The sequence below is a fragment of the Camarhynchus parvulus genome, chromosome 1A (assembly GCF_901933205.1).
Source record: "Camarhynchus parvulus chromosome 1A, STF_HiC, whole genome shotgun sequence".
In the NCBI taxonomy this organism is placed as follows: domain Eukaryota; kingdom Metazoa; phylum Chordata; class Aves; order Passeriformes; family Thraupidae; genus Camarhynchus; species Camarhynchus parvulus.
Genome location: NC_044586.1, coordinates 50,927,267 through 50,941,700, shown reverse-complemented (window position 1 = coordinate 50,941,700; position 14,434 = coordinate 50,927,267). Strand labels below are relative to the sequence as shown.

The 14,434-nt window shown below is 36.7% G+C and overlaps 1 protein-coding gene across 1 annotated transcript in view; it reads right to left on the bottom strand.

Moving 5' to 3' along the window:
- TUBGCP6 (tubulin gamma complex associated protein 6) overlaps window positions 1–14,434 on the bottom strand; it is a 39,721-nt gene continuing 25,287 nt past the window's right edge. Inside the window, exons 28-45 of the mRNA XM_030960068.1 lie at window positions 13,126–13,217; window positions 12,894–13,033; window positions 11,960–12,109; window positions 11,248–11,329; window positions 11,082–11,170; window positions 10,794–10,909; window positions 10,046–10,184; window positions 9,840–9,956; window positions 8,287–9,598; window positions 7,800–7,846; window positions 7,359–7,551; window positions 6,925–7,093; window positions 5,488–5,629; window positions 4,315–4,509; window positions 3,936–4,068; window positions 3,489–3,702; window positions 2,226–2,425; window positions 1–477 (exon numbers count right to left, since the gene is read on the bottom strand). Coding sequence (XP_030815928.1) covers window positions 386–477; window positions 2,226–2,425; window positions 3,489–3,702; window positions 3,936–4,068; window positions 4,315–4,509; window positions 5,488–5,629; window positions 6,925–7,093; window positions 7,359–7,551; window positions 7,800–7,846; window positions 8,287–9,598; window positions 9,840–9,956; window positions 10,046–10,184; window positions 10,794–10,909; window positions 11,082–11,170; window positions 11,248–11,329; window positions 11,960–12,109; window positions 12,894–13,033; window positions 13,126–13,217 — 3,622 coding nt within the window. The 3' untranslated portion in view covers window positions 1–385. The remainder of the gene's footprint in view (window positions 478–2,225; window positions 2,426–3,488; window positions 3,703–3,935; window positions 4,069–4,314; window positions 4,510–5,487; window positions 5,630–6,924; window positions 7,094–7,358; window positions 7,552–7,799; window positions 7,847–8,286; window positions 9,599–9,839; window positions 9,957–10,045; window positions 10,185–10,793; window positions 10,910–11,081; window positions 11,171–11,247; window positions 11,330–11,959; window positions 12,110–12,893; window positions 13,034–13,125; window positions 13,218–14,434) is intronic.

Genomic DNA, 14,434 nt, shown 5'->3' with positions numbered 1-14,434 from the left:
TTTTAAAAAGTATCTGTTAATTTATTTCACATACATGTATTTACACTGAAGGAAATTCACACCACTGAAAATACAACATTTACACATTCACAGATATACAGTTTTGCACTCTGTCCTGTGTAAAGACCAGGCACTCAGCTCTGCTATCTCTGCAATAATGACAATATAAATTTTTAACAGATCAAACAACTGGCAGGTTTAGTGGATTTTAAGCATCATCATGCTCTGTGTATGGTGGTTATACTCTTCAAGCTTTTAGATAGCAGATTATTTCACTGAAGAAAAATGCCTCCTGCATGGCATTTGCATAAGCTTCTATAAATCATAAGCATATACATATAGTTTCTGTTTTACTGGGTAATCAGTGATCCTTACTCTATAGAGCTCAGTTATCCTTGTAGTAGTTATTAAAGTTAATTCGCAGCAGAAAGTCCTCCAAATGTGGTTGGTATCCTCTATTTACAAGCTTTGTTACCACTGGAAAAAATAAAAGAAATAAAGTAAGCTTCAACTAAGATTAATATTGTAAATTCATCCTTGACAGCATCTGTGCCTTTTAATTAAAAAAAAAAAAGCATAATGCAGTAATCTGAGAATAAATGTATATTTTAACATAAGAAAAGTCCAGTGTTTCTTTCTGGAATTATAAAATATTTAAATGCAAAAGAAAGACTGTGTCAGTTCTAAGTGAAAGTGCATTATTCTAACAAAGCATTTCCTTATTATGTTGCTTTCACAGAAACAAGAGATCACAGAATCTTTCACAATAAAGACGGTGCGTTCCTATCACAATTTCAACTGACCAGGAAGCATGTTTACGTCCTCAGGAGACCTCTGTGAAAGAAGCAGCTCTGCTGAAGTTTTCTTGAGCGATGTCCATTGTGAGAGAGAAAAGCAAAGAGAAATTCCTAGGACAAAGCCCTCACGCTCTATGAACGAACACACCAACTGCTCTAAACATCCTCAAGTACAAAGGCAAAAAGCCAGTAGAAGCTCCCTAAGCTCACAGACATCCCATGCACCAATACCAAGGGAATTAGCAAGCAGCAGCAGCATGCAAGGAAGAAGGGGAGGTGTATTTTTAGAAGTTAGGGCCCAAGCCAAAGCCATTGAAGTCCAGACAACTTTGTATTGGCTTTCAATGGATTCTGGATCAACCCATTGTGGAGAGAGAGCATTTTACAATACATGGTGACTGAAGATACAAGTGGAGATGAACAAGCACGTATTTGTTTTGTAGTGCTTAACAAAGAGGGTGTAAAAGACTGGGTCACTCATCAGATTTCCTTACAGAATGGTCTATTAATCTCTGTCCATGAAGCAACCATAGATCTCGTAGTATGGGCTTAGGTGGCTCCCACACGTGTTCTGACTTCCTGTAGAATTTGGAAGCAGCCATTCTAACTCATCCTGAAATATCTGGTTTTGGTCCTTTGATACCATTTTTGGACACCCTTAAAGAATAAAAAGGGCAGCTCATTTCCTGAAGAATATAGTCTGAACTAGAAAATATTTTAGTAGAATAGATCTAAGAAAAGCAGATGCACCTCCTTCAGGAATTCAAGATTTTCTAAAAAAAAGGAACCCAGATCCCATAAACCACCTTTATAACAGATGAAGGATAAGTAATGTACTAAAACACAAGCAAGATCTGAAAGACAAATGGAAGGTAACCATTTCAGCACATTATAGCCTAAGCTGACAGTGAGATGAAATTTTATCATGGTAAAGGAAAGAACATTTGGCAAATAGTTGAAAAACTTGTCTGGAGCATGTGCTGGAAGGCTCTCTGAGCTTTAGTCCAACACAGGAATCAGAACTTCCAAATCTCATACCAGTGAGAAAACCCAACTATTGCATATATATTTAAAATTACTTCTGAGTGATATCTATCTCTCACTGCTGCCAATAAAAAGTTTCAGAACTCACTTCCAGAGAAAAGAAAAAATGTATGCACAAAAGTACAGCTAAATACCAAATACTTATTTTGTAAATCAGCAAAAACTTACAGTCAGTTTTGAAATATCTGTTAGACTTCTTGTGTGTACATCTTAATTGATGTACATGCAGATCTTGGCAAACCACAACAACGCAGTTTTCATTTGGGAACTATATTTCCAACACTCCCTAATTATACAAATCTTTCTACTTTTACATTATATTACCAAAATATTCCAGTAGCCAGTTGACCTTTTGTTCCATCTAGAATTTATGCGATTTCTTACCTTTGAATAAGAAATGGGAGTAATACTTGAAGGTATTGTAGGACTGCTGCATCAGACCAAAGTTGGGATGAACAGCCATTTGCTTCCCTGCGTCGAAGCTCCACGACTGAGAGATGAGCTGGCTGCGGAACTTCAAGATGAGGCTGAAGATGCTGTGTATGATGTTCATCACAGGGGCTGCCTTCTCTGTCAAAAGACCCCTGACAGAACAAAAACAACTGCAGAAATTAGTTGATGTAATTTATTGGTTGTAAGACTACAAATACAAAGGAGTGACAACCCTTTAGGTTAAAGATAATGGCTTTAAAAAAATCTCCAAGACTGCAGCCAACAAATTTTAAACAAGGTACCTAAATCTAACACAGTTTACTTACACTTCCAAGAAGCTTGTATCTGCCCTAGAGAATCTGATTTCTAGAATGACATCTGCCTTTGCAAAAGAGATGACATTTAACAACAACATGCTCTGAGTTTCCCTAAACTTTAATCTCCTCTCATCCTACAACCTGCTATCCAAAGAGCAGCTCTAGGCAAGCATTTTCTGATTAAAACTCAAAAAGAGATGCACGAAAGGAGAAATTTATTTTCTTGCTTATAATTTCTGTTCTGTATCATCTCCCTCCACCTCACCACTTAATCATTTCAGTGTACACTCTTCAAGAAGAAACCAAATAAACTCTAGGTCCTTTCCTTTTAGTCACACGACACCACGCCTCACATACAGTAACTAAGGGGCTAAAAACTTGTGATTCCTAAAAGACAGGTGTCTCTTACACTGCTTATAAATCTAGGCAAATCTTTTACTCCTTTCCAAGCCCAGCCCTGGTTACTGCACATGTATTAAAAGCACATACATTGTACAGGAGATGCATCTCATATCCTTCAGTAAGGCTTACTGTGCACACTACTTCTGATGAACCAAACAGTAATAATTTACAAAGGATGGAGTGAAAGAAAAAGAACTGTGGCATGTGTGCCCTTAGATTAGAGCTGTCCTGAGAAGCTGGAAGCTTGCAGAGGCATGGTGACCAGGAGCAGGAGCTACATCAAGGAGTCCAGGGAAATGAAAAGGATAGATAGCTGAGAAAAGGTATCAAAGTACAGACCTTGTAAGATGCCATGAAGTTTGTTTCTTACATAAGAACACTTTAATATGTAAAGAATAGTTAATGTGTCATGTAAAAGTCAGTTTTGCACAAATACATTAGGCTAGGACTGGCCACTCAACATGCATTTGAAGTAAAAGTAAGTATGGCAGCTTGCCTGAAGATAGCTTTGTTGAGGTATTCAGCATGCGTTCTGTGAATTTCTTCTAGGTTGCCCACAGAAGATAGCTTGTTTCCAAATTCACACCATGTAACATGAAGGATCTGATTAGCAATGTAACCTTGAATTACTTTCACAAAATGCTGCATCTCATGTTTATACAGCTGGAGCTGTCGAAACTGGACAGAATTCGATGCACGACTCACTAAAGCTGAAAATAAAAGCAGAAATATATTATCAGCCACAGAGACCATCTAAAATCATAATTTTTAAAGTAATTTAGATTTTTATTAGTAGAGTCTAATCCTGTTTAAAATGCCTTCAGCACCTTCTGCTAGACAATTGCTTATATACAGTCATGTCAAACTTCAAAAGCCACGATTTTCTTTAAAAATCTTCCTTTGCATTTTGAACAGGATGCTCTCTTTCACTAGTCACACTTACCAGTGCGCTTTAAGTGAAACCAGACATCCTTGAGAGTCCATACCATGTGCTTCAGCTGAAGCAAAAAGGAAAAAATCTTGTTGTATTTATTCATGCAGCTCTCAGTAATGACAATGTTCAGAGGCCAGTCAACCTACAAGAAACAACAGTGCTGATCATACTACATTTTTTGTTAGAAATTATAACATTATTTAAAATACAAGTATTTCAACAATTGTTATGTATTTTAATAATGCAATGCAATGCTCAGGCTAAGTAAATCCTGTAGTTTCCATTATTTTACTCCATTCTTAGATACTGCATTCTTATTAACATATTCACTTGTACATAAGAAGCATGGCATATCTGCAGTATTGTACCTTGCTCCATGCCCTCTTACCTTGTACCTGAGCTCTAAGCAGCTCAGAGCATCTGGTGCATTGGGTGTGAACATTTCTGGGAGATACTTGAGGGCAAAAGAAAGATTGGAAGCAAGCTGGGTGTCACCATGAAGACTGTACTGTAGTGCTTTATTTAGGATAGAATTAAGAACCAGTGGATTCAGCAATTCACCAGGTGTTTGTCCTGATCCAAGCTAGGGATAAAAAAAACCAAACCACTAATTACACCATATTAATAAAAAGTCTCAGCTCTTGAACACAGGTGAATTAAAGCACAATGATAAAGTGGCGACTACCCTGCCTTGATTGGAAGTTTTTACTTCTGCCATAGGGACTCATGAACAGCATAAGAAGCAACTTCTGGATTATTTTCTGTTCTGTTTCACAGCCTGAAGGGTAATCTCATACCTACACTGATTTATTTTCATATGTCTGCTGTGGTTCAGTTCCTCCTGCAGGGAATAGAGTCTTTAGAAAGCCAGGGACCCAAGGAATTTATCTGACTTGAATCTGCCGATCTCATCACCTCAGCACTCTCAGAGATTTACAAATAAAGCTACTCATCAAGTCTAAATCCCCAAGTGCTCTCCCTAGTTGGGTCTAAAGCATTTTCAGGACTCAGAGAAATGCATTAACTCTCCTACAGCTCCCTATCTCCATGGGCAACAATCTGTATCAACCCAGGCTATCTGTCCTACCTTGCTGTCTTCCCCATGAACACAGCAGCAAGTCATGAAAATACTGCCTCATCAGAGGGCCAGCACTCTCTTCACATGGCCTCCCCTCTGCTCTCTATCTGAGCATATTTAAGGTAAGGGTAGGTAGCTTGCAACACAGTGGGTAGCTTCCCACTGGATTTTAGCAAATGGCAACAGCTACTTCGAGCCTTGCTGCCAGCAGACAGGAGGGGACAGCAATAGTGCAGCAGTTTTCACAGGAGAGAGTGAAGTACTCTTCCAGGAGTGCTTATCTGTCCAAGACCTTTTTTCTCCATCCTTACAACATTAACAGAGTTCCTTGCTACAGACTTTCCGACACAGTACAAAAGAGGGAAACTCCACAAGCCAGGATTCCAATTCACACCCTTCTCTCATTCCCATCCAAATCAATTCAGAGACATGAAGGTAAAGCAGACAACCCAAACACTGGGGTTAAGACAACAAAGCAAATACCTTCTCAAACAACAGGTCACTGAGTGACTGAGCAAACTCCCCGTCTTCCATTAACAGAAAGTGTCTCAATGCTTCAAAATGCTTCTCTACATTCAGCTCCACAAAGTAGTAATCAACTATTGCTTTGTTCACAAGAGAAACACTAAGAATAAAAACACAGAAAAGGTATTACACTTACATGCAACTCCTTCCTTACTGTTAACAATCAGCTGTGGCCACATCCGATTAATGCTCCAGTACTTAACTCTGCTATCTAAGGTGTTATTCATTTAGGCAAAAAACATGAGACAAAAAATATTCATCCATTATATACCAGAATTAAAACCTACCACTTCAGGGAACTGCGTTCTGAAAAATACTGGGGAAGTATTTTAAGACTGGCTACATAGAGTGATCTTTAGAATATGCTGCTGGACCTGGATCAACATTTTGTCAATAGCATTCTGATCTCTGTCACCTACACAAATTAAAAGACCATTTAATCCACAGTAAGAATATACTAACTGAAAAAACTCTGACACCAGATATTAAGATCTATATTACAGTCTAGTATCTAGATCTATACACAGTCTACAGTACAATGTAGGTATTCAACTTACCTTTAAATAATTTAACTTGCCTACCAGGGATAGGGTAATTCTGGCAGCACAAAAACTCAGGCTCAATTTGCTAAATCTGTGAATCTGTACACAGATCATTCTGGTAGCCAACCAGACGTTTAAAATAAGGTTAGACAATAGCATTTTTCTACATTGCACCAAACTTTGAGTATAGCACACTCAGAGCTAGCAGATGGAAACTTAGAGGAAATCAGATTCTAAAAAAAGTGTCTGTGAGTAATTGTTTTCATGACAAAAGCTAATCTTGCACAAAGTAACAACAATTTTTATTTCAAATATTATTAGATATACTACTTAAACCATCCAACATATATGCGGTTTTCTTATATATCCCAATAGTAACAAGAACAGCTTCTATTATACCTCAAAACAGCCTTGAAGCTGGAGTTCCCACAGAAGCATGAAATATACCCTGATCAATATGAGATTTCACGAATCAAAAGATTATTTTACTCCCTTAGCTTTCATCTTTCAAACATAAACTAGCATACATATTATAAAGAATACACCTTCATTTTAATAGAATAAGGAAACTAATAGTGTCAAAATCCCTGCTGCATAATATACAAGAACATAATATCCCTCTGAGCACTTATATTCCAAACAGACATTTAAATTTTAAATTTGCACATAAATGTCTAATTTTATGTTATTATTTATCATGCAGATCTGAACTTTTTAATTACTAATGGACCATTTACTGAATTACTTCTAGGACCGAAGAGCAAATTTAAGACATCTATATGAAACCCCTGCCTCAAAATAGAATACAACATTAATTGCAAAATTAATTGCAAAATTCCTAAAAAATACTCACTGAGATACAAGTGGAGCAGTAATGGAACGTTTCATCAGCACTGGCAGAGACAGGAGCTCACTCAGCTGTACAGCAGTTTCATCTGTTGCAGACTGCACTGTAGGATCCACAGGAAACGTGTACGATCTTGGTATCACGTGATGCAAGAGATGAGAAACTGGTGGTTCTGCTACATTTAAAAATATACAAACAATGTAAGATATTATATTTAAGAAGCTTAATAATATGTTCCTGTTAAACTCTGTATACAAACACCTTCAGGTTAGAAAATCATAACATGTCAAAATGTATTTCTCATCTTTCTGCCTTGGAGCAAATTGTTTGGCTGCTGCAGTTCCTAACATTGGTAATTTACTGTAAGTCACAGCATTCAGCTTTCTAGCTCAAATTCACCACATCTTCTATTGATCTACTGTTCCAACAGTTCTACTCACACATCAAATCATAACTATCTTGATACTTTTCAATACAATACTGATCCGATAAGGCTTTCAAATAAGCTTGTTCTTTCTTCCATGCATCTTCCTCTTGGCCTTCTCTCTCCTTAGTTGTGGCAGCATTAGCTTCAGAAGATAAAGTTTCTTGAGGCCTGGTATCTTGTGAAATGGCCTTTTCAGGTTCTTCTCTCTAAAATTCATGAATGGACAGATTTTATGAGAGATGCTGGCTTTGTGTGTTCAGGCTTAATGTGTTCCTACAGGTTAACTGTCTAGCTGTTCCAAATGAAAAGAGAAGAGCCTGTGTGTTTCAGATATGTAAAAACAATATGATTTCACAGTGACTACTAGAGCAGGAGAGAAATTTACTACCTTAACTATCAGTCCAATTTTTGAAAAGAAAAATAAGTTCTCTCAACAACCATTTTTGTTTCTTACCTGTAAGCTCTGTGAGGAATCTGGAGAAGGATCCTCGTTGACAACATCTGCAATTATTGTAAATACAATTAAAGTCAGCATTTACTTAGACCTGCTTATAATACTTGGTTCATACCTCAGATATGCTCCTAAAGTTGTTCAAAATTCCTTTATAAACTATCACAGAAACAACCACACCAATAATAGTACCTCCCCATAGCCCCACCCAGGTAGTTTTATCCATGTTCTCTACTTAAGGACCCTAAAGGTCCTGTTTTACAAAATTTCAGGCTAAAAGTTTCATTTTTTAATGCTCTGCTTCTTGCACATAGGAGACAAGTCTAAGCTCAAATTCTTTCCTCTGAATTCTAGCACTATATGAAAAGTAATGCAAGGAATTGAGTGGAATAAGCAAGGAAGAAAGGACCCATTTAGAAAATAAACATTCAGAGTTCCTTCCACAAGCCCTTAAACAAATGCTGACTGAATTAACCTAATTTTATTTTACCTTCTTGTTTCTTTTCTACTGTATTTTCCTTTTTATCATCTTTAATATTAGCATCAGGAAAGTCTGCAACACTGTCAGAAATCTGTGACTGTGGCAAAGTCTCTTCCTTAACTTGTGATGGTTTTGCTTCCTTTCTGCCCCCTTCAGCAGGAGAGAACTCTTCACTGTACAGAAGTGTCTGAACTGTGGAGTCGGATGAAGAACCCAAAATGGCTTTACGATGAGGTATGGGATCACTTTCTGTAGATGGGGTCCACTTCCCTATTTGGATGCTAGACTGGGATGCGTGTCCAAAGGGGCTCCAGCGGGATTTCAAAGGCTCTGTATCCGACACCAGCTCTCCAATTTTGATGTGTGACTGCGAGGCGTGCCCGTGGATGTTCCAACGAGGCCTGGCTGAGGCCACCTCTGACACGTTTTCACCAATCTTGATATTGGCATCAGATGCATGACCATGGCTGCTCCATCGAGGCCTTGTAGGAGCTACATTTGACACATACTCTCCAATCTTAATATTGGCTTCTGAAGCATGACCATGGATGTTCCACCTGGGTCTTGAGGTCTCTATCTCTGAAGCATATTCCCCAATTTTAATATGAGCTTCAGAAACATGCCCATGAATATTCCACCGAGGTCGCCTAGACTCAACTTCAGAAGTATAGCTGCTGCTTTTTATATGGGAACCTGAAGAATGCCCATAAGGACTTGAATGTAGCTGGTAAGTGTCCACTTGAGGTACATATTCTCCCACTCTAATGCTGGCATCAGATGCATGTCCATGAATGTTCCAGCGAGGCCTTCTGTCATCCACATCAAATCCATTTTCCCCAGCTCTAACGTGTCCCTGCCAAGCTGCAGATGGTCTGAGAACTGTACTGAAATCATACTCGCTTTGCTGATGCAATGGTGCACTGTCTTCTTCTGGTGCTCCTCTCACGACAGCCTGACTTTCACTCACTTGCAAAGTCTCAGAAAGATCTGAGTTAATATTTTGGAATGCTTCATCTAGCAAAGATCCTTGCATCCTGACAGCAACAGACTGTTCATCTTGTGACTTTGATAAGAAATCTTCTATATTCACATTGGATTCAGGCAAGGACTCAGCACTGTATAGGGAACTGCACGCTTTCTCTGAATTCTGGAGATTGCTTTCAGATCCTGTTGCTTTAGGCTGAAAATGCTCATCAGCATCATTATTTGCTGGCTCTGGCACAGGCAGTGCTTTGTCAGCAGAAGCAGCACATCCCTGTTCAGGCTCAGATTCTTTTCTGCCAACTGTCTCATTAGAAGGCAGAGGTTTCACAAAAGACTCCTAAAAAATAAATAATTATTACACTGTATGGCTGGTCACATATCAACCCACTAATTAAGGTATTACTTTATTACAGGATTAAAAATTTTCCAATTTTTCTGATGAGTACATAAATGATAACTACTCACCTTGCTGTTACAATGAACCTTGTGTTTACTAAACTGAAATGAACCATGAAATTAGGTCCCTTTAGGGAAACCTGGAACAGCAACTTGAAGTTTACGTAAGAAAATAAACTCACTTGTGAAGGTGGCTCTTTCTCAACAGGGGTTTTATCCAAAGCCAACTGGCACTGTTTATAAGGAATAATATCTAATTTTCTCCTGTAGCTTCCATCTGGAAGTTTTTCAAGCATTTCCTACAAATTAAAAAAAAAAAGAAAAAAGTCTTTAAGTACCAAGTATCAAATTTTCTAAATTACACTTCTTAAATCTTTTTAGGAGGTACCTCAATGCGTTTTTGATCTTCTAAAAGAAACTTAAGACGGGCTGTTTCCAACTTGTGGCGCTGGATTTTCCATAGTTTTCTTTGTTCCCTACGGGCTGCATCATCAGAAAGTTTGCTATAATGATCAATTAATTCCTGCCTAAATGAAGGTAAAAAGAAAGCTAAGTTACAGATTTTTGCACATTGATTTTCATCTTCCCATCTAAAGAATAAGACTTTTTAGCACTTCAGAACTGAGAACTGGTTCTTAAAATGTAGAAGCCAGAAGTTTCAGTCACAGAGAATAAACAGGTGGAAAACAGGACTGCATTTTTAGCCAACATGTATTTCTGTGGCTGATATTTCACTTTCTTCTGTTTCATCTAAAATTACTTAAGCCAAATGAGTGACCTAACTCCAACTGCTTTTTACTTCTGCTTTGACATACATATGACCATTTTTGCTGTGGGCTCTGCTTTTAAAATTTAAGATGCAGTCAAATGATTTTTTTTCCTGAAATTTTGATTATAGCAAAACCCAGACTGGATAGGGTTGGCACAAATAAGCGGGTCCCAGATTTTTTGGCCACTAACAATTTGTAACAAAATTGCTCATAGATTACCAAAAATCCTTACATCCATCTTCTAACTGCAAATATTACCCTTGTAGAACGATGTCTGCAGACTACTAGCACTGTGAATTTTAACATACAATTATTTTTTTCCTGAGGTCTTTATGATAGTTTTGAAGACAACTCAGATACACTTACCTTGCCTTTTTTTCCAGCTCTTCTTCTAAAGCTTTCAGTCTTTTTTCTCTCTCTCTGAGTTCTCGGGCATAGCTGAAATCATCATCAATCTCCTCCTGCTTTATTGCAAGACGACGCTGCATAAATATTTAACAATTTTAAAAGCTGTTCCCAACACCAGGTGTAACACACACATCTACAAGAAGTTCTTATTTGTACACCATGAGCTACTAATTCAACTTCAGTACAACATATCCATCCATTTAGTTGCCTAAGAAATAGTCTGCCTCTAGAATGGCAGAGAGATACCTCTTGGTCCTTTGCAAACTGTTCTTTCAGCTTCTGAAACTGTTCCCGTTTCTTTGCATCCAAAGCCATTCGTTCTGATATTTGCTTGTCTGTATTAAAATAAAGATACTGTTAGTTTACATTAACAAACCCACTAGAGAACACATAAAATGCCACTATAACTTACCACTAATGGCTTTAAGTGCTTTGCTAGCAGTTTCCCGAGCATGAACAATTAATTCTTGTTTGGCTATTTCCATGCGCAAATCCTAAAAAAAAAAATAAAAAAATCCATGTTCAATCTTTTATATTATTTTAAACTTGAAATACACTGATACACAGTTCCAAAGACAGATGCACATTCTATAATGGTTGTTAATCAATAAATACAACAAAAATATGAATAAAACACGTAAGTAAATGCAAAATCTACAAACTAGTCTTGAAAGTTAATACTCCAGACTTTAAAACAAACCAAATCCATCTGATACATAAACTAAATTGATGGAATCTGAGGGCCAGAAATACCTTTGTAGTTAAAATGTTCTGAAAAAACAATTAGCCGTGGAAATCACAAACAGTCTTATCTGGTTACTAATTAGCTATCTCATTTGTTAAATCAGAATCTAACAGTCTTTTCAATAAGAGGGCAAATCTCCTAATGTAAAGACATTTAATATATGAAAAGGCTAAAAAATGTCAACACACCCCCTATACTTTTAAAAGCTATATTAGATAATTTCAATATTTAATAATTTTTATTTGCCGCAATTAAAATTGCAATTTACTGATGAAAAAATTCTGACTGTAAATACAAATTCTTTAGAGGTTATAAAAAAAATGAAAATTGACTATTTAAAAAAAATCATAATGAGGTATTTGCTCCTTTATTCATTTACCTTTTCCTCCTTGCTTATGGAACTGTATCGAGCAATTCTTTCCATTCGACCCACATACACTGCACAATCTCTCTCTATTTCTTTCAGTTCTTCAAGGGAAAAAATAACTGAAATCCGGGGAACAGGTATATCTGACCAACATATATAATGCTGAAAAATGAGAGTTTTCCTTTTACAAACATTTCAAAGAGTGTAAAATTTTATATTATGAATTCACATTATACCTTTTTTGAATTTAGTGCTGTTTCAAAACACTGACACAAATTCAGGATCTCTTTCACTTGAGGTATTAGGCTTACACCTGACACTACATAGCTGATAACGAGCTGCTCTGCTCTGTTGAGACTGAGCAGCTCTGATGTTAAGGAGAACACTGGCTACCTGGGAATGTGTACAGACTTTAGAGACCTCTTTGGTTGTTTTATTTTTGGACATATAGAGAGAAGAGGGAAGACACCAAGTAGCTGAACATGTTTTTCACATGTTTTTCTTAAAAAGGACATGAATTGTTCAGCAAAATACCAATAAACAGAACTATTTAAGCACTTCTTGAAAATGTAATATAGCTGAAAGAGCTGTGCAGAACTGAGCCATGACCTGGTAAAAGTGAGGCAGCTTTAAACCAAAAAGGAGTAGTGCAAGAAGTGGAAGGCACTTGTTTGAATGCCCAAGACATTTCTGCTTTCAATACAAAGAAAAAATACATCATGTACATTGTATACAATAAATCTGATAGTGTTAAAATGTGTATTTCTCCAGTGAGGTGGTAGCAAGTAGAGTGGATAATCAGCTCACAAGTATCTGAGAGCAAGTAATTGCCCTCCATCATCCTACTTACATAATACCGAGTTTTGAAAAAGGAGTGAACTTGCTAAAAACCTAGACTCTTGCTCTAGAGAGTAAAGTAATAAGAAGGAAGCAACCCAAAACTTACCCTAGGACAGCACAATTTCAGCAAGTTTATAGTTTTCCCACATATGTATACATCATTAGCAATATGCTTAAGAAATACAGGGACACAGTCTTCTACTTCTTTTGAAATCAAAACATAACCATGAGTCCAGTAATGTTTATCTGTGTAACAAAAAGACAGAAGTACGTATTTTAGTTATTTAATTAACAGCACAAATTATACTAATTAGAAATGCTCCATATATATACTGTACCTCTGAAACAAAGATAATCCTCATTCACCTGAATCATAAATTCTCCATAAACATCTCTGAACACACCACTATATACCCAATCATAGATAAATCTGAAAAAAAAAGTGTACAATATTGAAAATCAGTCCTCTCGGATTCTCTTCTTTATTATAACCAAGGAATTAGTATGGTCTGCAAAATCCCAAAAGACACAAGATATAGGCAGGTTAAAAATGCCATCAGTTAAGTGCTGTGACACTGACATTTAAAGATAGAGATTGTGGCTTTACACTTTTCTTAAACTATTTTAAAAGAATATTTTAGTGATAATTAGTTTAGATAAGAGAACAGTGCCTCAATTAAAACAATTATTTTATTCCTGCATATCAATTTACTAAATATATATAAAAATTTAGAGAAAACTTTGCAGCACATCAAGGGCAGAGCAAGAGAAAAGCAGAAAGGATTTGTTTTAAACAGAGGTAACTTCAGCAGGGAGAAACTTAAAGGGTATAAAACAAAGATGCAATACCAAGCACTTTTTGCCCAGACCCAGAGGCATTTTTAATATACATGCAATGATGAGAACTACAATTTTGGCATATTTATTCATGCTTTTTCATATTTGGCTCTGTGTGAGCCAAATTTTTGAAGAAATAAAAAACCTACTACTTTTATACAATCTGAGGCTATAGATAAAAAGGCTCAGAGGTCCTGGAAGATTTTTTTTTTTAATTTTTACTTAACACTATGCAACAAAGAGGAAGCACTTAACACAGCATCCACTGCTCAACTTCAAGGTTGTATATAAAAAGTTAAGCACTTTTAAATTACTAAATCTGATGCTTCTATGATTTATTTGAGCAACAACTTGTATTATTTAATTTCCTTCAGGTTAATAAATGAGTAGGTAACACTTTTTGCAGATAATAGAGGCTTCCTTCCAGGCTAGTCCTGATCATGTATATTTGATGCTTCAATAGATATCTGCAGCAAAGTTAGGAATCAATCCAGATTTTTTTAGGTTCCATGTGATGCCCTTGGTATTTCAGAAATCTGACTTCCTTCTATAAATAGGGTAAGAGCTGGGAAGATATTTCAGTGAGGCTTCTGGTAAATCTGAAATTAAATTTCTCTGAAGATCATTTCATGCAGAAGGAAGAAAATACAAGAAGGGTGGCCATGGGAGGAATCTTAAATTTAGAGCATTTTGACAGACTTTTGTTATCTCTTCTAAGTATTTTACATCTATTATGCAACATTGCAAACTGATGATGGACTACAGCTATACTTCCTGTAAACAGCTATTAAAAAATTGACCATCTCTTCA